Source organism: Cygnus olor, chromosome 28 (assembly GCF_009769625.2).
Source record: "Cygnus olor isolate bCygOlo1 chromosome 28, bCygOlo1.pri.v2, whole genome shotgun sequence".
Classification (NCBI taxonomy): domain Eukaryota; kingdom Metazoa; phylum Chordata; class Aves; order Anseriformes; family Anatidae; genus Cygnus; species Cygnus olor.
The window spans coordinates 1,369,688-1,392,008 of record NC_049196.1 but is presented as its reverse complement, the minus strand read 5'-3'; the positions used below and the strand labels follow the sequence as shown (position 1 = coordinate 1,392,008).

The 22,321-nt window shown below is 62.8% G+C and overlaps 1 protein-coding gene across 2 annotated transcripts; it reads left to right on the top strand.

The window, feature by feature from the left end:
• The first annotated feature begins 2,986 nt into the window (after window positions 1–2,986).
• LMNA (lamin A/C) lies at window positions 2,987–21,484 on the top strand. 2 transcript variants are annotated; one of them, XM_040538912.1, is made up of 13 exons: window positions 2,987–3,064; window positions 4,048–4,547; window positions 15,774–15,930; window positions 16,081–16,206; window positions 16,409–16,579; window positions 16,712–16,837; window positions 16,945–17,165; window positions 17,261–17,462; window positions 17,592–17,699; window positions 17,802–17,921; window positions 18,694–18,783; window positions 19,745–20,002; window positions 20,156–21,484. In XM_040538912.1, the coding sequence occupies exons 2-13, from the start codon at window positions 4,198–4,200 to the stop codon at window positions 20,186–20,188; spliced, it is 1,962 nt and encodes a 653-aa protein (XP_040394846.1). In that variant the 5' UTR covers window positions 2,987–3,064; window positions 4,048–4,197; the 3' UTR covers window positions 20,189–21,484. The 2 variants fall into 2 exon arrangements, with proteins under 2 accessions (XP_040394846.1, XP_040394845.1); XM_040538911.1 differs by lacking the exon at window positions 2,987–3,064 and having other exon boundaries at window positions 4,058–4,547; window positions 15,774–16,206.
• Window positions 21,485–22,321: the final 837 nt, after the last annotated feature.

Sequence of the window (22,321 nt, the reverse complement as noted above, 5' to 3'; positions counted from 1 at the left end):
TGGGGCAGGCAGAGAGGAAAAAAATGTCCATTAAAATATTTGTGACCCCAGCCCAGTGGCGCTGGGGGGGGCTCACGGGGAGGAGAAAATGTGGCTTGCTCAGGGTTTTTTCACTCCAAAACTTGCTGCTTGCAGTGAAATGGGATATTTAGGGTGGATGCATGTGTGGTCTGCGGACTTTATGGGAAATGGTCTGATCCTGCTCTGCAGGAATGACCCTCAGTGAGGCTGGGAGGGGACAGAGGAGCTCAGGGCACAGCCTTCATCCCCCTGTGATCCCCGGCACACTCGGTGGGCACCGGCCGGATCAGGGGGCAGCGGAGCGATGCGCCACCAAAGCAGCTTTTCCTTTAAAGCCCTGCCCTCGCGGGAAGCCATGAGATGCATTTTTCCATCGGGCTGCTGCATCCTCGCGGCTTGGCAGCCCCAGCATTTGGGGTTTGGCAAGCACCAGGGAGCACAGAGCCCCCGCCCCGCTGCACTGGGGGCCTCTGCTCTTGCGCCCGTAGGTCCCTGCGCCCTTGGGTCCCTGTTGCTTTGCGGGGTGGGGTTCAAAGCCTGGGTTTTGGGATGCTTTTCGCCCACTCTGCTTCTGAGAGCAAAGCACAGGGCTCGCAGGAGACACGGGCATCCTCTTGGCTGTCGCCGCGGTGCTCTCATCTACGCCCCAGCCCAAGCAGGCGCAGCCTTTCCCATCCCAAGCAGAGCAGGGGGAACTTTTCCCGTTGTCCCAGGGGGACACAGCAGTGATGGGGACCCCGTGAGCCTCAGCCTGCCCTTGCAGAGCCCTGACCCCTTGCTCGGCACATCTGTCTCTCTGACTGCTCTGCTGTAACGCCTCGGCAGCTCTCAGGCTCTTGTGCAGAGCGGGCAGGAGCAGGATTCGAGCGGCTCCATGGCTCCTTTGCTTCTCTCATCGCTTCTGCTGCCGCTGCCGCTGGCACAGAGCGCACCCACCAGCGCTGCCCCGGCCACTGCTCGCTGCAAGTTTCGGCTCTCTCAACAAATAGAGCTGGTAAATCTATTAATTTTACAGCTCTAATTGATGTATTGCTGTAATTACCTTTTATAACAAGGCAATTAAACCCTATTAAAGATTATTAGCTAATTAAAACTCCTCTGTACACACACGCAAAACCCCCTTATGTGGGTGGATTGTTGGGGGGGAGCCCGCCGCAGCTGGGCCCTTGCAGGTCAGCGCTGAGCATGGTGCGAGGGGATGGGGTGGGACATGGGGCAGGGAGAGCTGGGTTCCCTCCTGTCCCCAGCACCGCATCACTCGTTAGCCTCGGGCAGGTCCCTGGATGTAGGGGGGGACCCTGCACAATCTCAGCCCCGTGCTGGGAACAAACTTGGGGGCTGGGGAGCTGGTAATGGAGTGGTTGGGATGCGGGTGACAATGTCCTGTTGGCTTGGAAAGGGAAAATCCCCGCTTGGAGATGTTTTGTGCCTGCTTGGAAAGGGAACAGCTGGGGCTGGGAGTGCGGAGAGCTCCTCAGCCGGAGCAGTTGGAAGGCAGCTAGGGGTTCGTTTGGCTCCGTCCTGGGTTGCAGGTGGCAAAAAACCTGCAGGGTGTGGGAAATGGGTCCCAGCGTCCTCAGACAGCACCAAAACTGGAGAGCAGCAGGGAAAACTTTGGGAAAAGGCAGCTGAGAGGCAGCCCGCAGGGCTGGCCCCACGGCACGCTGCCGTCCCGCGCTGTCTTGCGCAGGGTGCCCTGTGCAGCCCTTGGAGCAGCGACGCTTTTTGCAGGCCAGAGAGCTTTGGGGGCGGAAACGGGGCTGAGATTGCAGGGCTGTGAGTGCCTCCTGCCTTCCGAGTCACCGGGGAGGCTGCAGCCCTGCCTGTCCCCCCTTGTTAGGGGATGTCTCGTCTCGGCGGTGGTCAGGCCGTGCGGCTCTGTGCTTGGGGACACCTGCGCCCGGAGTGGATGTGCAGGGGTGCCCCATCCTTGCCCCAGAGGGGCTCTGCGTGGAGCAAGCGTGCCCAAGCAGCCAGAGCCCCCCGAGGAGGGCTGCGAGTGTGCGGCTGCGTCCCAAGCAGCACCCTGCCCCGGTGCCCACCCTGCTGCCCCAACCCCAAAAACCCTCCTGAGCGCGTCCCCGGGGCAGCGAAGCAGGGGAGCAGACTGGGATCCCTGTGGGACGCCGAGAATAAGGGGACGGCAGCGCCGGTGACCCTTGGCTGTGTTTTTCAGCTCTTGCCCAAGCCAATCCCTCCGTGCCTTCCCCGCGGCTGCGCTTTCCCACGTGAGGACGAGCCGCCTTTAACCCTGCCGCCCTGATCCCAGGGGATGCTCCGGACCCCGGCGCCCCCCTCCCCAGCTGGGGAGCCCCGCGGGTGGGGGTACAGGGCTGCCCTCCCGACCCCGGGGTTGCTTTTTTTTAAAATCGCACAAAGCTGGGGAGCGGACGGTGGCTGCTTGCATCCCACACTGCCCCGCGGCTTGGCCGCCGCCGCACCCAGACCCCGCCTTCGGCAGCGAGGCCGCGGGCGTCCCGGCGGGGGGCTGCGAGCCCCTCGGCCCCCCCCCTACGGCTGTCCCCATCCGTGGCCACATCCCCTCAGAGCGGTGCCAGGTCCCGCGGGGCGCTGGGCTGGGTCCCATGTGGCCCTCGCTCCCCCCCCCTCCCCGTGTGCGTGGAGAAGGGGGCGGCTGTGTGGGGAAAGCCCCCCCCCCCGCTGCACCATGCACCCAAGGGTGCCGCTGGGCGCACGGAGAGCCCCCGGGGCCCTTCGCTGCCCTGACACCCTCCCAGGGACGGGGAAGGGGCTGCGGTGCTCCCACCCCAAGCGGCGCTGCGCCCAGCGCCACCCCCCCCCCCCCCCCAAGTTCTGAGGCAGCATCCTCGATGTGTGGCTGTTGATTTTTGAAATTTTGACCCTGGATTTTCGTTGCGGCCGTCTGCTTCCATCCCATTCTTCCGCCCCCCCCCCCCCCCCCCCCCAACTTCCCCGGTCGCCGCTGGCGGTGACTCATCAGTGCCGGATTAATCATTCATAACGAGCACGCGCAGGCGTGCGGCTGCGTGCGCCTGTTTTCCTCTGTTGCTCCTGTTGCTGCGTGAGTCATTCCCGGCCTTCCCCGGGGCTTCGCCGCACTTCGGCGAGTTTGGAAAGGGAATCGGGCTGGACGGCGAGCCGGGCAGGATGGGCTGGGCCGGCCGCAGCTCCTTTTCGGGGGAGCGCAGAGGTTGCCCCCCAGCCCGATCCCGCTGCTGCACGAAGGGCACCCGTCCCCTGCAGGAGGGACAAAGTCTGGAGAAGGCGCAGCCCTGAGTGGGGCGGGGGGGGGACAGCCTGAGCCGCACTCCAGCCTGGGTGGCAACTGGGGCATCCGGGAACTGGGGATACTGGGAGAACGGTTGAGACGGGGGAATGGGGGGAGAACTGGGCTCAGCTGGTGCTCAAAATCTGGGGGAAATCAAAATCCTAGCACAGGGAAATTGGGAGAAAGGATAAAGCTGAGGGTGGCTACAGCTGGGGGGGGGGGCTAGGAAAGGGGTGCAGCTAGTGCTGGGGAAACTGGGCAAAATGGTGCTGGGGAAACTGGGGGAGCACCAAGCTCCCCCCTTCTCCAGGGGGGTTCCCTGATGCCCCAGGGCTCGGGGGTTCCCCCAGGCAGAGGGGTTCTGCGTGACCTGCTGCCTTGCACTTGAGTTGCCCAGCAGTGCCCTAGGTCCCCCGTGCTTTTGGGTCTCCAGAGCCCAGTTTTGGGGTGCTGGAGAGTCTGGTGCAGCCCGGGGGTCCCACAGCAGGGGTACCCCAAGACCCTGCAGCACCCCAGGACCCCCGTCAGCTGTCGGGGTGCAACAAGAGCCTGGCACTGCCCAGCCGGGCTCTTGGGGAGCTGCTGCCGTACCCTGGGAACGTGTGGGGCTCGCAACGGGGTTGCTGCGGGTTGCCCACCCCAGAGCTGCTCTCCCAGGGCTGCTTTTCCTAGGGATGCTTTTCCAGCCATTCCCAAGCGAAGCCGTGGCCTGACGCAAGCGGGCTGTCTCCACCCCAACCCGGGTAACTCCACCCTCCTCCTCCTCCTCCTCGCAGCCCCTCCTCGCGGTGCACAGCCCAGCTGGGATATAAGCAAGTCACCCGGAGGACCAGGGGTAGCCGAGACAGCCGGGTGGGTCGCGTGGGACCCGTGCCGTGTCCCGTGCCGTGTCCTGTGCCGTGTCCTTCGCCTCGACGCCGGGCACCATGGCGACGCCTTCGCAGAAGAGGAGCACCCGCAGCGGGGCTTCGGGGACCCCCTTGTCCCCCACCCGCATCACCCGCCTGCAGGAGAAGGAGGACCTGCAGGAGCTCAACGACCGCCTGGCCGTCTACATCGACAAGGTGCGCTCGCTGGAGCTGGAGAACGCCGGCTTGCGGCTCCGCATCACCGAGTCGGAGGAGGTGGTGAGCCGCGAGGTGTCGGGCATCAAAGCCGCCTACGAGTCGGAGCTGGCGGACGCCCGCAAGACCTTGGATTCGGTGGCGAAGGAGAGAGCGAGGCTGCAGCTGGAGCTCAGCAAAGTCCAGGAGGAGCACAAGGAGCTGAAAGCCCGGTGAGCACCCGGGGTTGCGCCCATCGGGGAGCGGGGAGGGAAGGCAGGGGAGATCCAGGACGGGCAGGGAGAGGGGAAACGCGTGACCTGGCTGGAGCGGGGGCCGGGAGAGGAGGGGAATTTCTCCCGGCATTCCCGCTCCGTCTCGCAGCGCCATCTTCGCCCGGGGTGGTCGGGATGCCCTTGGAGGGTGGTGGGGAGCCGGGGCTGGTCCGACGCTGGTCGGGTGCTGAGCTCGCAGCCCCTCGGCTTTCGTCATCTTGGAGCTGTTCCGAAGCGCGATCCTGCGCAAGCGGGGAAGCGGTGCCAGCCAGCTGGCTCCGTCCTGCCCACAGACCTCGCCTGCTCGTCCTATTTTCCTCTGCTGTCTTTGGCACCGGTTAAAGGACCTGCTCCGGTTTTGTTTGCCTTAACCCTCCCTGTGCCGAGCTGTCCCCGCTCAGCGGGGTCCCCTGCTGGGGGGGGCAGCGCCTGCGTCCCGCGTGCCTGGTGCCACACTCCAGGTCTGCTTCAAGGCTCAAATCCTTCCGGCCACTTTCCTGTCGGGTTTGTGTCTCTCCCTTCCCTGCCATGGAAAATGCCCCCTGCCTTCTGCTGTTGTCAGTTGCTGCTGCTCTCCCCTCCTTGGGGCTGTGGCAGGCACCCAGCGTGGATCCCCCCAGGAGATGGGGACCAGCCCCTGGCTTCCCCCTGGCTCCGCCAGCCCCCGCACCCAAACCCAGAGGCACTGGGGCCGTGGCTCCCCACTGGTCCTTTTCCACTCCAAGGCAGGGTTTCGGGCTGGGTGATGGCCAGGCGACATCCCTATTCCTCCGATTGCTCTTTTGCCTCTTTTACTGGACACCTCATTTTGAGCCCGATATGCTAACGAGGCTAAAATTAACTTCTTCAGAATATGCCATAAATAATCTACCTACTGGGAAGGGAGTGACTGTGCAGCCTTCCACAGCTGCCTCTGAAAACTGTGCAGCATTTTATATTTAGCTTTCAGTTTCCCATGCGCTGCTGCGGCTCTGTCCCCAGATAAGGCGGCTGCGCCCGTCCTGCGTCGGGCTGCTCCCTGCCTGCCGGGTCCCTGGGGTCTGGGATCGCGTGGGGCGGGCACGGCCGTGGGCTGGGAGCTGCTGAGATGTGGAGCTGAGCTGTCGGAAAAGCTTCTGCTGCCTTATGCAAGCCCCGAACTATCTTGGCTGCGATCTCTCGAGGGCTGTGCCTGGAAAAAATGCCCGGCGTGCAGCCGTCCCCACGCCGCCTGGCTGGGAGTGGCGTGCTCAGCCTGCCTGGCCGCACAGCGAAAATATGTTTGGTTTTGTCCTGAGTGGGGCCGTGCTCCCCAGGCGCCTGGAAAGCACTCCCTCGAGGGTGGGGGGGGTGGGGGTGTTCCTGGTGAGCAGCTCTGGGGTTTCGCTGGGTTTTCGGAGGACAGGTTGCAGTTGCGGTTCCCGAAGAGAAAGGCGCTGTTACGTGTCGTCTCTGAGTCACGGCGGATGAGATGGGAACAGCTCCGTGCAGGGAAGCCGGTGTTGTCCCTTGCATGCTGGCTGCATCGGGGCCTCTCCCCATAGCCCCCAAAAAAGATCCCCCGGGGGGGCTGCGAGTCAGCCCTGGGGCGCCTGCCCCGCCGGTGGCACCCGGCACATCCTAACCGGGACCGTGTCGCGTATCTCCAGCGGGGCAGGCGCCCCGGTCCTCATTATCAGCGCCCACAGCCCCGCCGCAGCCCTTGCTTGGGGTTGTCTGGGCTGTGCAGGGCCGGGGGGGCGGCGAGCCGAGCCCTGGGCAGGGTGCCCGGCGTGGCTGAGTCAGCGGGGGCTCCGTGCCGGGGGTGGGGGGGGGGGAACACGAGGCAAGGGTGCGAGAGCAGCCCCCTCGCCCTTGGGTGTGCGAATAGAAAGGGATGCAGAGGTGCACCCAAGGGTCCTGCGGGCTCGGTGATGTTGGGGGTGCCAGTGGCTGTTCCGTGGGGTCTGGTGACACCGGTGTCCCCAGCATCTGGGCTTCCCTCTCGGCTCCCAGCCCACTACGGGGCCGGCTGTGCTGCGTGCGAGGCGCGGGGTGCGGCGAGGACAGCCCGTGACTCACGGGGGCTGGCAATGCCTGGAGACTCCCATTGTTTTTTCCAGAGCCATGTGGTGAGCCAGGATTGGGCCAAAAACACGGTGTTCGGGGTGTCACCAGTGTCCCCAGCCTCTGCTGCTGGGGGTCTCGTTGGGCATGGGGTCCCTCTGGAGCACGGTCTGCCCATCAGCCCCTGGCTTGTGGGGTGCAGACCGTTTGTAAGCCCCCATCAGGGAGCACAGGGGGAGTACAGATAGAACCCTTGGGTGCCCCAGGAGAGGAGCCCGCAGGTTTCCAGAGCCCCACGGGCGAGGGCTGGCTGTGCCGCAGACAGCTCCCTCTGAAACAGGAACCAGGCCCTTGTTAGGAGCGCGGCTGATGAGCGATGGCTTCCTGAATTGCAGCCCCTAACCCGATTAAGTCGGTGCCTTGGTAGCGTCTCTTCCTCCACGGGCCCAGATCTCATCCTGGGCCTTAATGAGGGGAAAAAAAAAAAAAAAAAAAAACACACAAATCTCCTGTCTTCTGAAGCTGGCGAGGGGGGAAGCTTGCTAAGGGCAGAGCAACGATGCCCCGGTGGCAGAGCTGGAAGGGGCTGGGGTCACCCCTGCAGCCGCCCCCAGTTCCAGCCCTGCAGGTGGCACGGGTGGAATTTGCCCTGTGCGACGCTGGGGTGGATTTTGCCCACAGCGGGTTCTTCCTGGCGACCCTGAGGCCGGTGGAGATCGAAAGCAGCCATGTACCCGTGAACTGGTGCTGCCCGTGCCCCACAGCCGCGTCTTTCTCCCAGAACGTTTTGCGTGGGGAGAAACCTCCAGCTCGGGGGCTGCTTCCCCTGATCCCGCAGAAGCCGGCACAGGGAGCAGCCGGCAGCGGGACCTGCCCTTTTGGAGCACACAAAGAACCGCTTGTGCGGCCCCGATGCTTGCAGGGAGCCAACGGCGCCGCGCTGGGGCTGCCCCAAGCCCCCAGCCCCTCCCGGGTGCCTCTGCCCACGCTTTGCCACCGACCCCTCGGCTCCAGGTCCCCAGTGCTCGTTTCTTTTCCCACCCACACCTTTCCTCGGCCTGGCCAAGGGGCTCCGCGGCAAAACCCCCGCTGCTCCGAGGCTGACGCTTGCTTTAGCCCGTGGCTACTTGTGTTCCCAGCAGCGCGGGGGGTTATTTTTCACCCACACAAGCACCCGTCCCCCTTCGCTCCCAGCTCTCTGCGCGGTCAGCAGGCGGAGGAAATCGCCCCGGCACTTTCGTTTTGCAGCTCCGCTCCCATCGCCGCCTGCCTGCTCCCTGCCTGTTGCTCTAACAGGGATAAGCAGGACGGGAGGAAATCCTGTCGCCTTCAGCGTTTCTCAGCCCCAGAAATGAGGGCTGAAGAGGAGCGATTGCAGAGGAATGGGGCTGGTTCTGGCGCGGGGCCGCAGCTCCTCGCTCGGGAAAGCGCCCACCCCGCGCAGCGGGTCCCAGCCCGCCCTGGCCGTGCTTGCTGCCACAAGTGTTTTTCAGCCTCGCACACGTCACTTCAGCTCTCTGGATCCCATTAACGCCGAAATTTCAGAGCCTGGCGGCAGCGCGAGCCCTTTCCTGGAGCTGCGCTCAGCAGAGGCACGCGAGGGGAGTTGGGGTGGGGCCGCCGGGCTCCTGCCAGCTCCTTTATTTTTTTTTTTACTTAAATTTGGGCACGTTGGGAGCTGCAGTTTCCTTCCCTGCTGCTGCCAACCAGGACAGGAGGAAGCCACCGGAGCTATCCCTCGGGTCCCATCCAAAGCCAAGGCTGGCATGGGAAGGGTCCCCAGGGAGCCCGGGGGGTTTGGGAGCTGGGAATCGCCCCCAGCCCTGGCTGCAGCCTCCTTTCCTGTTTGTGCCAATCATTAAGCCCGTCGGTTCGGCACGCTTCCGAGCAGCCAAGGCCAGCGTGGTATGGGTTGGCTGCCCACCTGCCCTGCTTCTCTCCCCTCCCAGCTGAGAGCTGAATGGCCTCAGTGTGAGGCTGAACAACTGCTGGGGGTGCCTGTGCTCCCCCCCGGGCCGCGGTGGCAGCTGCAGCCTCTGCGGTGCGCCCTGGGGCTGCGGGGACTTGGGAGAGGCTGCTTGGGTGGAAGGTTGTTGGCTGAGGTACATCAAACCCACCCCACAGACACCGCAAAACCCAGCTGGGGTCAAGGCTCCTCAGTTCCGGGTGCTGCTGAGTCAAAACCCAGACTGCGTGTTGGTTTATTGCGAACCCATTTCCTTTCCTCGTTGATAGAGATGATGGGGTGCTGAGGCAGGGTCTTTGAGCTTATCCGGCTACGATGTTCTTTGCACCGCTCGGAGGTTCGGAGCTGAAAAGTCCATTGTTGGCAGGACAAAGTCCCCCAACGGTGTTGGCAGGGAGCGCGGCATGTGCCTGAAACCTCACTTCACACTGCTCAATTACAGGGGTGCGGCGCCACAGGTGATGGTGCCATATCCGTGCCAAGAAATGCCAGGGCTGGAACAAGGGCTTTCCTATAGCTTTCGAATTCTTTCATCAAGGCCACGAGCAGCTCCCAAGCAGGTCTCCAGGGGGGTGCGTCCGACAGCGGGGCCACCCCGGCCACTTGCTCCGGCTCCTGCTTCCAACCTCCGTGTCCTCGTCCTGTGCCCACCCCGGGGCTCCCCACCGAGGCTTGGATGGAGGCTGAGCACATCAGCCCCACTTTGGGGGATTTATTTAACAGCACTTTGGTGATGCTCTTAAAAAGCCCTAGCTCTGACCCACCCAGATAACAGCCCAGGCTCTCTCTGTGGGTGTTTAAACCCCGGCCTCCACAGGGCTGGGAGGCAGGAGGAGGCACGGAGCAGGGCTGTGAGTCACGCTGAGCCGCGAGCCTCGGGGCTGAGGCAGGGTGCAGCTGGGCTGGGCTCCTCTGCCTCTTCGGGAGGCCCCGGCCACTCCATCAGCCACGCTCGCCTGCCCCTTCCTTCCTGGTGCCACGGCAGCTCACATGCCGGGGGGGCCCACCCGCTGCCGGCAGGGTCTATAGGGTGCAGGGACGTGGCCCCGCAGGGCATCGCGCCGGGCTCGCTCCCCCAGCTGTCTCCCTGTAGCCCTAGGAGAAATGAGGTTTGGGTTTTGTGTTTTTTTTTTTTTGCAAACCCGAGTCTTTGTGCCGGGGGCTGCGGTGCTGGGGAGTTGGCTCCTTGCTTTCGCAGGCTGGGTTGTGTCCTGCATCCCCGGCTGAGGGGCAGAGACGCAAACCCGCAGCGTGTGTCCCGACTAGCGGGCGGCATCGCTTTGTGCGACCCAGCCTCGGCTCCTCTGCCCCCGTGCAAAAAGCTGCTGGGCTGGGGCTCTCGCTCTGCGATTTGCAGCAGCTCTTGCACTGACCACGGCCAGGTTTCAGGCTGGCACGGCCACAGAGGTGTGCTGGGAGCATCTGCTGCGCTCTGCCACTAACAGACGGCAGCGAAGCACCCGTGCTTGTCCTCGCCGCCGCCTGGCTCTGCACCCGGTTGCATTTTCCCAATGCCACCAGATTCGGACCCTCCCCAGCAGAGGCAGCATGGCCAGGGGCAGTGACTCAGCTGCCAAAGTGGGCGAACAAGGCAGTTCCAGTGCAGCCTCAGCCTCGCTGCCTCCAAGTAAACCCGCCGTCGGCCTTGGGGCAGAGTAAACACCTCGCCTGCCTTTATCTGTGCCCCCGGGAGCCCGCATAGCAAAGCCTTTTGTTCCCAGGGCGATGGGTGGCAGCTGAATCCAACAATCCCCCGCATTGTTTTTGAAGCAAATTTTGCTCTCCGGAAGTTTTGTGTACCCAGATTTATGGAAAACGGGGTGAGCTGCTGGAGAGGAGAGCTCGAGCTCGCTCCCTGCTTTCCCTCTCCGGGGTCCTGCTCCCTTTGCTGGGCTGTGGGGCGCAGCCACGGTATTTGCCTGGTGGTGGCCACAGTTCCCGGTTCGCGGGGCCAGGATTTGCATTCCTGCTCCTCTGCTACCCCACGTTGCCAGCTGCCACCCCCCCCAGCGCTCCCAATCCCAAAGATGTGTTTAACGGGAGTGACTCAGCTCCCTTTTTTTAACTTCATTTATAAGCCCTACCCTCGTAATCAACCCCCCAGAGGAAACTCTGGGAACATACACTTTGTCTCCATCCTTTCGGGTGGTGTTTGGGGTAGCGCCATGTGTGTGACATGGCTGGCAAGTTGGGAAGGGATCAGCGTTTGACTGTAGTTTTCAGAGGAGTCAAGAAGTTCAGGGTTCTGAAGGTTTTGCCGTTTTTACAATGAGAACCACAAGTTTTTGCAGGCGTAGGAAACGGCCCTGCCTTTGGAAACCCCAGCCTACCCAGCTGGGTTTCTGAGCTGCAGATAACCCAGGGGTTGGTGGCAAAGCCAGGAATCGATAGGGAAATCCCGTCCTCGCTTTGCTTGCACGTCTCCGGACGGCACGAAGTGCGGCCGCTGGCAGCACCAGTGGCTCTGGCACGGCTGTGCGTGCTCCCCAGCACCACCGCCTTCTGGCAGCTGATGCTCGCTTGCTCTTTCCTAGCTCTTTGCATCTCCTCGCATCCGCCTCCTGCGGCTCACTGCACCCTGCAACAGTTAAAGCAGCAGTGGAAGGAGCTTCGCAGGCGGCGAGCCACCGGCAGACCCATTTGGAAGTCGTTTTCCCAGCCCTGCACCGGGGTTGAGTGGCCACAGAGGATAAATCCTGCCTGTCCTCCGTGCAGGCGATTTATAGGATTTACACTCCCGCAAATCTCATCTGTGGCCGTCGATAGTGCGGGGTGGGCAGCGAGGAGCCTGGCCCCATCCCGATTCAGGGGTACCAGCAAAACCCCCCTTTTCTAGCCAGCATGGCCACCAAAACCACGAGCCCTTCTGTTACTAGGGGGGGGCTCAGCCCAAACAGCACCGTCGCTCGGTGACTTGGGATTTCCATTTCGTGCCGCCGGCAAGGGCTGGGGTGAGTCATCGGCACTGGCGCAGACAGACGGGAAAGGGAGCGAGTGACACCGGGGCTCCCAGCCGGCACGGGCTGCGCCAGGCTTTTCAGCGAGCTCGATGCTTTGCCAGCTTGTTTCCCCCCTTTTAAGTAGCAAGGGAGGGGGAAGAAACCCTTCAGCCCCCGCTGTGGCCACCTGCGTCGAGGTCTCAGAGCGCGAATGAACACAAATTGCTTTTTCCCCTGTTGTGAGAGGCGAGGCTGCAGGGAGGGGGGTGTGGGCGTGGGGTGTTTGCTGTCCCTCGTGCTTCCAGCGAAAGGAGAAAGCTCCTGCGGGCTCCACGGGGAGCGTTTGTGGCTGATGTCCACAGATCCTGGCCGGGCTCGGGTCCCGTTGTGCAGGGCTTTGTGTGCCCAGGGCTCCCAGCAAGGCTCCTGGGGATGGGGCTTGTGGTGGGACAGGAATGACCAAGATTTTGGGAGCCTGAAACGGCCACGACACCCCCCCTGTGCCAGTGGCAAGCTGCCTTGGCATCCCTGTGAAGCCCACTCCGCTGGTCCCCAGCGAAGCAGTGGTTTGGGGTCATTTGGGGGATGCAGGGAAGGACCAGATCCCAATCACGGGCCGGGGAACCCCAGCTCTCATGAGACGTGAGAGCCGTTTGCTCTGGCCACGTGCAGCCGAGCCCTTCGGCCACGGGGACGAGCGTGCCAGGGTTGTGCAGCGTGGCTGGCACCAGCCCTGGCCCCGGGAAGGGATTTTGGCACCGCTGGTGCCAGCGGGCGGGGGCCGTTTCCACGCAGCTTTGAACACGGCCGGCACCGGGATCCCCTGGCTGCCGTTTGGCACCGGGTTTGGTGCCTAACAGGATGCCGGCTGTGCGCAGATGTTGTCCTCCCTATACGTTGCGCTGGCTATTTACAGTTCCCTGCTAGGAGACCAGCCTCTGTTTATCCTGGTGATTTGGCGAAGGCCCCGCAGAGCGCCGATGAGTCAGGAGCTGGGAGAAGCGGCTCTGCCACATTCCCATTGCCCCACCGCAGAGGTTTACCCAGCCTGCCTCTCCTCCCGCAGGCCCTGCCAGTCCCCCGGGATGCGGGGCAGATCCCTGGGGTGGGGACAGATCCCTGGGGAGGGGGCAGATCCCTGGGGTGGGGGCAGATCCCTGGGATGGGGGCAGATCCCTGGGGTGGGGGCAGATCCCTGGGATGGGGACAAATCCCTGGGATGGGGACGGATCCCTGGGATGGGGACGGATCCCTGGGGTGGGAACAGATCCCTGGGATGGGGAACAGATCCTCGATGCCGGAGGCAGCACCGTGCACAGCAGCAAACCCAAGAGTGGGGCAGAGCAGGTTTTCTGGGTCCTCCCATTAACCAGGTCCTTCACAAAGCTCCCTGGGCACACTGTGCTGCCCCGTGCCTCAGTTTCCCAACCCGTCAGTACGGCGTAAGCCTTTTCTGGCACAGCGTGCCCCCAGCCTCGCGGCAGGGCTGTGCGGCGAGGTGAGAAGCCAAAGTCCCCAGGGATTTGCAGATGTGCAGGAGATCGATAGACGGGTGGCAGGAGCCAGCACGAGCCCGCGAGCTCCCCGGGGCTTGGCTCTGTCCCCGGGGTGGGGCATCTGCGATTCGGAGGCGGGGGAACGCCCGCTTCTCCCACTGTGCTGGGCCCCTTCCAGCGCGCTGAGCAGGAGCTGCTCAGTCCATGGGAGCAGCCCCACACTTCTGAAACGTCTTGCAGTGATTTGTCTGGGCCGGGGGAAACCAAAGGGTGTTTCCCGACGTGGGCTTAGCGGGGTTTTTGGCTCGCCGGCCAGCCCGGCGCACGTGCCCAAAGCCGTTTGCCTCCCGTGAGCCCCGACGGCTCCAAACTCTCTCAGTCTTTCCAGAGGGGAGCCCAGAGCCGCTGGGCTGAGCGTTGGGCCGGGATCTGGGGGGAGCAGCAGCGGAGCTGTGCCTGCACACGGGGACCACGCACCCTGGGGCCCCTTCAGCCACAGCCCGCTCCGAGGCCGGCGTGTCAGCTCTGCAGGCTCTTCCCTGTGTCTGCGCTAAGCACAGGCAGAGCAGATCCAACTTTCCATTAATGTTTGCATTTTCTGGCAGCTCAGCTGCAATTTTCTTTTTTTTTTTTTTTTTTTTTCCTCCTTCCTGCTTTTAAAGGCTAAAAATAAAAACGCCTTGAGGCCCCTTCTCCCTCCATCTTTTCTCTCGAGACATTTGTTTCTTGAGGATTTGGTGCCTCCGTTGCGTCTTTCTGCCCTCGGCTTTGATAAATGCTTGTTTTTACTTGCTTGGTTCTCCGTGCACGGGGGACTGAGTGCTGCAGGATGTGGAGCCCAGGTCTCCCCGCTGCAGTCGCTCAGCCCTTCGGGGTGCACCCGCGCTTCTCTTCTGGCTGGTGGAGAATTCGGGATCTTTCAGGCTCCTGCAGGCAGGATGGGGAGACCGACAGCACCCTCCGTGGGGATGGGAGGACCATCCTCTCTTGTCTCCTTGCTTAGGAAAGCGGGAGCGGCGCAGCTGCCATAAGCGTTCTTATTTTTAGCCCGCTGTCAGCTGGAGCCGAGAGGCTGCAGGGGAAATAGCAGGACCCGTTGGGAGGCAGCGGCCATGAGGGGCTGTGTGGGGCAAGGGAAACCCCAAACCCTGGCTGGGCTGGAGCAGGAGTGAGCTGGGTACAGGGGGGACCTCACCCAGAGGTGCTGGAGTTTTGGGGAGATGCTCAGGTCCCCCAGAGCCTCATGGCCCAGACTGGGCTCCAAGCTCCCCTCTCCACTCTTCTCCAGCCTCACCCAGGATGATGGTGGGAGGTTTTCAGGACAAGTGTTTCGTTCTCAGGTCTTCTGGGATTTACCTTGGGGCTCTCCAGGCATCAACAGGTCCTCCCCTGAGCCCTGCGGCCCTCCTGGTCCCTCGAGAGTGCAAACCTGTTAATCATTGTGAAGACGCGAGTGTGACCATACACTTAGCATTTTCCCCTCCCTATTTCTATTATTGATGGTGCCGGTGGTGTCCCCTGAAGAGCTGTAGGCTGCAGGACATGCCCAGCCCTGCACCCGAGCAGCCCAAGCAGTGCCTGAATCGGTGCCTCAAAGGAAGAGCAAAGAGCTCCAGATGCAAAAAGCGAAGGGAAAGCTCTCCCCGGAGTTAAGCAGCGATTAACTCGATCAGGGGAAGCGGGATTAAACCGTGCCAGCAGTGGCCAGGGAGCCAGCCACGCTGGCTGCAAGGGAGAGCTGCTGCCAGCTGGGAAAGCTCAGCCTCCAGGGGTGTTTGTGCTCAGCCGCGGAGGCTCGGGCTCCGCTCCCAGATGGCATTTTTGTCCTATGAGTCACTGGCACGGAAGGAGTGTGGTGGTGCGCAGGCAGAACCCTCCGGCACAGCGCTTGGGCGGCCGGCCCTGGCAAACTGGGCCACAAAATGGGGTGCCGGGGGGCGGCAGGCTTGTGGGGCTGCTTGAGTGTGGGCCAGGCTTTAAGCGGTGTAAAGGTCTCCAAACAACGTCCCGGTGCTCAGCTGGCGAAGCAGAAGGAAATGCAGGAAAATCTGCCTTGGCTGAGAGGTGTCGGGGTCACCGGTCCCTGTTCACCCCGGTGCGGAGGGAGGCGAACGGCTCCTCAGTGCCTGGCTCTTGGTGATCCCCGTCCTGCCCGGGCCAGATCCTGCAGCTGGGGCAGGCTCAGCGCCGTGTCTAACTTTACCCATGATCTAATGGCGTGGGTGCACGCTCACTGCCCCGGGAATGTCCGGTGGCGCTCACCGGCACGTGGCCGTTGCTCGCCCATCGTGGGGCCACCGCGGCCGGCTCCGTCCCTCGTGCACCCCACTTGGTGGGCAGCGGGGGCTCCGCTGTCAGGAGCCGATGGTGCAAACTTGGCGGTGTCGACGCCCGCCCCTCTCGATGCTGCAGCAAAAGCCCCGAACCTTTTCTTTTTATAGACCCGACCAAAATAGCACCGGGCTGCCTTTTGCTTTGCTCGGCTCAGGTTCCCCGGCTCCGCAGCGATGCGCCTGGTGCCTGCGAGAGCCGGCCTTGACCTTGCTGTCAGAGGGCTTGGAGTAAAGGGGAAAAGAGGGGGGACGCGGGTGGTGCCCCCCCCCGGCACCGCCGGCTCAGCCGGGCCCGCAGTGACCCCTAGCGGGGGCGCGCAGGGCGCGCTCCGGCCCCAATCCTGCGGTGATGCTGGGGGGCAGGCGGAGGGGCGCAGCTGCAGGGTGGTCCCCTCCTCGCCAACGCTTTTCCTGGCGCCTTGCAGGAACGCCAAGAAGGAAGGGGATCTGCTGTCCGCCCAGGCGCGCCTCAAGGACCTGGAGGCTCTGCTCAACTCCAAGGAGGCTGCGCTCTCCACCGCCCTGAGCGAGAAGAGGAACCTGGAGTCCGAAGTGCGGGACCTGAGGGCACAGGTGGCCAAGGTGAGCAGTGGCAGCCCTGTCCCCGTCCGCCTTAGGGTCCCCTGCAGCCGTCCACCGTGGGCTGGGACTGTGGGGTGGAGGTGGGAGGCGCTGGAGGCCAAGCCAGGCTGGCCCCGGGAGCAGGCAGTGACAGTCCCTCTCTTTCCACAGCTGGAAAGCGCCTGTAACGAGGCCAAGAAGCAGCTGCAGGATGAGATGCTGCGCCGTGTGGATGCCGAGAACCGGCTGCAGACGCTGAAGGAAGAGCTCGAGTTCCAGAAGAACATCTACAGCGAGGTGAGCAGCCACGTGCTGCTGCAGCAGCGGGCAGAGCTGCCCTGCGGGGTGTGCCGCAGAGCAAATTCCCTGCCGGTGCCTCCCTGCAGAAGGCTGATCCATGCAGCGTGCTTGGGACAAGCCCCGCACGCTGAATCTCCATCCCCTCTCCCCAAGCTGGTGCCACCCCCAGCTGACTCCGTGTCTCCTGACCCGTCCCCAGGAGCTGCGGGAGACCAAACGCCGCCACGAGACCCGGCTGGTGGAGATCGACAACGGGCGGCAGCAGGAGTTTGAGAGCAAGCTGTCCGAGGCCCTGCAGGACCTGCGGAGACAGCACGAGAACCAGATCAAGCAGTACAAGGAAGAACTGGAGAAGACCTACAGTGCGAAGGTGAGCAGTGACCGTGCCCCCTTCCAACCCTGCCCCACGCTAAGGTTCTGCTCCGTGTCTTTTCCTCCGCCTCACGGGGCACTGGCGGATAGAGGGGACCGGGGGCTCTAACCTCCCTGTGCCACCGTCCAGCTGGAGAACGCCAAGCAATCTGCCGAGAGGAACAGCAACATCGCAGGTGCTGCCCACGAAGAGCTGCAGCAAGTCCGCATCCGCATTGACAGCCTCTCCTCCGAAGTCAGCCACCTGCAGAAGCAGGTGAGTCGGGACCGAGGGGCTCCCCCGGCCGTCCCCCGCCCCGGGCTGGTCCCCTCGCGTGGACGGCCCCAGTGTGGTGGCTGCCCTGACCTTCCCTCCCTGCTCAGCTGTCTGCCAAGGAGGCAAAGCTGCACGATCTGGAGGAAGCTCTGTCCCGGGAGCGCGAGACCAACCGGCGCCTGCTCGCCGACAAGGACCGGGAGATGGCCGAGATGCGGGCACGCATGCAGCAGCAGCTGGACGAGTACCAGGAGCTGCTGGACATCAAGCTGGCTCTGGACATGGAGATCAATGCCTACCGCAAGCTGCTGGAGGGCGAGGAGGAGAGGTGGGTGGGAATCGCTGCCCCTGGTGCCCCAGGTGGGCTGCGCAGGTCCCAGCCCTCACATCCTCATGGGCTCCTTCTCGCTTTTTCCTGCCCAGGTTGAGGCTGTCCCCCAGCCCGTCCTCCCACAAAGGACATGGGATCCACTTCTCCGGCTCGAGTTCATCCAAGAAGAGGAAGCTGGAGGACAGCGAGAGCCGGACCAGCTTCTCCCACCATGCCCGGACAAGCGGCCGCATCGGTGTAGAGGAGGTGGACCTGGAGGGCCGATTCGTCCGTCTGAAGAACAAGTCCAACGAGGTGGGTTCATCTCCAGAAGGATCCCGGGGCTTCGCCAGCATTTTATCTCAGCCCCCGGGCAGAAGGTGAACCAGGACATGGTGGGGAGGAGGCAGCGGGGTCTCAAGGTTGTTGTTTTCACTGTCGCAGGACCAGGCGATAGGGAACTGGCAGATCAAGCGGCAGAATGGAGACGACCCCATCATCACCTATCGCTTCCCCCCAAGGTTCACCTTGAAGGCTGGCCAGACGGTCACGGTGAGTCGCTCCTGATGGCTCCTGAGGGGGGGCAACCCACGGCCCCAGGGTCCGTGCCCTGCGGTCCTGAGACCTTCTTTTTCTCTGTGCTCTTCTCCCCAGATCTGGGCCTCGGGGGCTGGGGCGACCCACAGCCCCCCCACCGACGTAGTGTGGAAAAACCAGAGCAGCTGGGGCTGCGGGGACAGCCTGCGCACTGCCCTCATCAACTCCAACGGGGAGGTGAGAGTCCGGGGGGGGGGACAAACGCCGGGCCCCATCCTGACCCTGCATCCTGCAGGCTAGGGGCAAAGGCACGCAGGGTGGGCAACAAAGAGGAGGAGCTGGAAGCCATTGCGCGGCAGGCAAACTATGACTTAGCCGCGTCCCTTCTTCACTCGGAGGGTGGTGAGGCACTGGAACAGGGTGCCCAGAGTGCTTGTGGATGCCCCATCCCTGGAGGTGTTCAAGGCCACGTTGGATGAGGCCCTGAGCAACCTGGTCCAGGGGGTGACATCCCTGCCTGTGGCAGCGGGGTTGGAACTAGATCATTTTTGAGGTCCCTTCCAACCAGAGCCATTCTATGATGGTCCCTGAAATGTGGTGGGACCACTGCCATGACTGGGGCGCTGCAATGGACGGCTACAAGCTCTTTAGAAAGGGAGACCTTATTGCTCTCTACAACTACCCGAAAGGAAGTGGTGGGGGGCTGGAGGTCCGCCTCTTCTCACAGATAACCAGTGATAGGACCGGAGGGAATGGCCTCAAGTTGTGCCAGGGGAGGTTCGGGTTGGAAATGAGGAGACATTTCTTCTCAGAAAGAGCAGTCGGGCGTTGGGACGGGTTGTCCAGGGAGGTGGTGGAGTCACCGTCCCTGGGGGTGTTCAAGGAGAGGTTGGATGTGGTGGTTGGGGACATGGTTTAGTGGGTGACATTGGTGGTAGAGGGTGTTTGGACCAGATGGTCCTGGAGGGCTTTTCCAACCCTAACGCTTCTATGATTCTCTCCGCTCTAGGAGGTGGCCATGCGGAAGCTGGTCCGCACCGTGATCATCAACAACGAAGACGACGATGAGGATGATGAAACCAGCCACCGCCACCACCATGTGAGTGCCGCACTCGTCTGTCATGGGGATGTTGGGGCAGCCCGGCTCAGGCCTGGTCTAGGTGGGAGGCAGCTCAGAACCAGGCAGAATCTGGCCCGGCAGCAGAAGGCAGGTGGGAGGGTGCTTTGGAAACAACCACACGGGAGAAGCTGGCAGAACTCAGGCACCTGGAGGAGACTTCTGTTTGCCAAAGAGGCTCTGCAGGTCTTGCTGGAAGACATCTCCGAGCCAGAGGGACCTCGGCCTGCTGCAGAGCAGCTGGGAGGAGCCGGCAGGGAGGCCAAGCTGGTCCCTGCCTGGCTGGGGATGAAGGATGAGGCTGTGGGAGGCCGATGGATGACGCCTCCCGGCGGCACTTGCACCATCCTCTCCACTTCATGAGGGCTCTGGGCCAGATCCAGAGGTGCCCCTGTCCTTCCTCGAAAAAAAAAACTGCTGGAGGCTTCCAGATCCACTGCCTGGGAATTGCTCTGGGTTGGAAGAGCCCTGCCAAGCCCAGCATCAATTACCCCTGGATGCAGGACCCAGGTGCCCCTGGGCTGGTGCTGCTGTCTGCCAGGCCCCGAGTCCTTTCCAAGAGCAAATTTCCCTTTGGAAAGCCATCAGCCAGGGCTGTGCCAGGCAGTGAGGAAGAGGATGCTCTGAGCACAGGACAAGCATGGTGGAAACGCCTCCTGCGGCACGTGGACATCCTGGGGCTGCGATCAGCAGTGGGGCGGGGGCAGCGCCCACCCTGTGCCGTGCTCCAGACCCAGTGATTTGGGATTTTGGGGGGATTATTTCAGTGTCTTTTAAACCTGCGCTGTGCGGAGTCTGGGAGGAGCACGGCCCCTCTTTGAAGGCAAACCTGGGAGCCCAGCACCAAACGCTGGTGCTGCTGCCATGCTCAGGGTGGGATGCTTGAGGCAGAAGACGCTTGGGTGGGTGTTCAGGGCCCTTTTCTCCGTTCCTCCCCAACCAGGGCAGCTGCGGTGACTCCGGGGACCCCGGCGAGTACAACCTGCGCTCGCGCACGGTGGTGTGCAGCAGCTGCGGTCAGCCGGCCGACAAGTCGGGCTCGCAGAACGCTGGCCTCAGCACCATGTCCTCGGGCTCCTCCTCCAGCGTGACCGTCACCCGCAGCTACCGCAGCGTCGGCGGCTCTGGAGGTGGCAGCAGCCTTGGGGACAACCTGGTGACCAGGTCCTACATCCTGGGCAGCTCCAGCCCCCGCCGGCAGGTCAGTAGGCAGCGGGTGCCGAGGGCTCCGCGGGCATCGTGGCATCCGGGAGGTCCCACTTGGATGCTGCCGCCTGGCGTTGCCTTCGCGGCCGCAGCAAGCAGAGGGTAACGTGGTGGTTTTGTTTCTTTTCTTCTTTCCTCTTCCTCCCAGGCTCAGGCCCCGCAAAACTGCAGCATCATGTAACTCTGCGGCACCATTCCTGTGTTTCCTGGCCATCTCGAGCTAGTTTATTCCCAAAGCAAAAGATTTTTTTTTTTCCTTTAAAAAAAATGAAGATATCAAAACCAAGGTTGAAATTTTTGTTTTCTATAGCAGGAATTTTATATATATATATATATTAAAAATGCTAAAAGATGCTTTTTTTTGTAAAGAAAAATCTATTTCTATAAAAAAGAAAAAGCTTTTCAGCTTCACAACTTTTTTTAAAACTTCAGCCAAAGAAATCAACAAATAGTGTTTACTGAACAGCAATGCAGGAAGAGATTGTAGTTTAATAGCTCTCTAGCTGATACCTTTTTTGCCAAAGCTTTTTATATAGGACTAAGACAAGCGAAGCCAGCCCGGGTATGTGTCGGGCGCTGCACGGTGGCTGGACCGGAGCTCAGAGGTGCTGGGGCAGAGGCTGGGCCACCCACACCAGCGCTGCTGCAGTGACCCCACTACACTCCTGGGCACGTGCCTTGGAGGGCTGCTGGCTCCAGCAGAGCCCAGAGCCTTTGTAATCCCCCCCCCCTTTTTTTTTTAAATCCATATCCGAATTTCCCCATGCTTTCCTTTTTTTTTTTTTTTTTTTTTTTGGTTATGTCTCCACTGCAACATCTCAGGGGGGCTCCCAGCAGCTTGTGGGCAGCGTCCTGGCTCGCTCTGTGGCCACGTGGGCATTGCCACCTTCCCAGCCCCCCCCCGGCTCCACGCGTGGCACCCCCAGGCACCGCTTCCCCCCTGCGGGTTTCTCAGCAGCCGAGTTGTGCCTTAGCCAGGAGCCCCGCCACCAACGCAGCTCCGAGGTGAGTCCCAGGGGACGGCCGAGCTGCGTCCCGCTCCTGGCGGATTCGGCTGAGGGGGCAGCGGACCCCGCTCCTGGGGGCTGGATCCGGCCCCATGCCTGACGGGCTTCAGCCCTGCCGTGTCCAGCCTGGCTCTCCTCCAGTGTAGGAGTTCGGGCGCCCGTTCCAGGGCAGGATGAGGCCAAGGATGCTCGGGCTGGGCTGTTTTGCCGGGATGGCTGTTTGAGGGAGGGGGATTTCGGGGTCTGGCATGGGCAGCTCCCCTCCCTGCAAGGCTCCAGCCAGCTACCAGCAGAGATTTCCACGTGTCGCCCCGCTGGGGGGAAGCCCCTGGCCCCTCTGTCTCCAGTGTGGCCCTGGGGCACATTCAGGCCCCCAGCACAAGCCACCCCGCGTTCGGACCTGTGCTTGCAAAGCTTCTGTACCCGTGCCTGTATCGCCTTCTGAAATCAATACAGCAGAATCCTTCCCACCCTGTGTGCTGTTGTCATTGCCGTCCCTGTCAGGAACTGGGGGGGGGGGTGTCTGGGGTGTGATGCTGTGAGCGGGGGGCAGCCAGGAGCCCTCCCAGTGCAGAGCCGGGGGATTGAGGGGACATGGTTCAAGAGGCTGAGGGAGCAGGGGTTGCCTCCCCCAGGGACTCTGGGGACAGATGCTCCCCCGATATGGGGACGGAGGGGGCTGCAGGTTGCTCTCCCCCAACCCGGGGGGGCCGTGCCAGCCACCGTGGCCGGGTGGGAGGGGCGCTGGGGAAAGGGGAGAGCCGCAAAGCTGGCGCGTAATCAGCTTTGCTGGACACGGGCGCTGGGGAGCCGCGATGTGAGCGAGCACCGGCGGGCGGCCGGGGCGCAGGCACAGCCAGGTAGGTGCCCGGCGTGCCCACCCTGGAGGACAAACACCCAACCCCCTGCCAGTGCGCACCAGGGGCTTGGGCATGGGTCCTCCTGACTGTGTTGGGGTCCCATCACCCCCAAAGTCAGGTGCGAGCGGGGCTGAGGACAGGGGGAGCTGATGTGGCTATTGTGCATGCAACTCTGTGCTGGTTTGTGGGGACCCACAAGGCATCTCCGCCCCCCCCCCCACACACACACATCCCCCCAGGAGGAGGGATTGCGGTGGACGTCTCGGGATCAGGTGCTCTCCCCGCTCTTGGGGCGGCTGGGCACATGTTGGCTCCGGTGCCAGCACCACCACGTGTCTGAGCCCCATGTCAGCAGGGGACCCTGCATGCTGGTGGCTCGGGGACACCCACACTGCACCCCTGGGGTGGGTGAACCCCAAACCTGGCGGTGCCTAGGAGTTGTGACAG

Coding starts and splice junctions, on each gene's coding strand:
- LMNA (XM_040538911.1), top strand. CDS start 4,198: ATGGCGACGCCTTCGCAGAAGAGGAGCACCCGCAGCGGGGCTTCGGGG. Junction 16,580..16,711: donor AGAAGACCTACAGTGCGAAG/GTGAGCAGTGAC, acceptor GCCACCGTCCAG/CTGGAGAACGCCAAGCAATC. Junction 16,838..16,944: donor TCAGCCACCTGCAGAAGCAG/GTGAGTCGGGAC, acceptor CTCCCTGCTCAG/CTGTCTGCCAAGGAGGCAAA.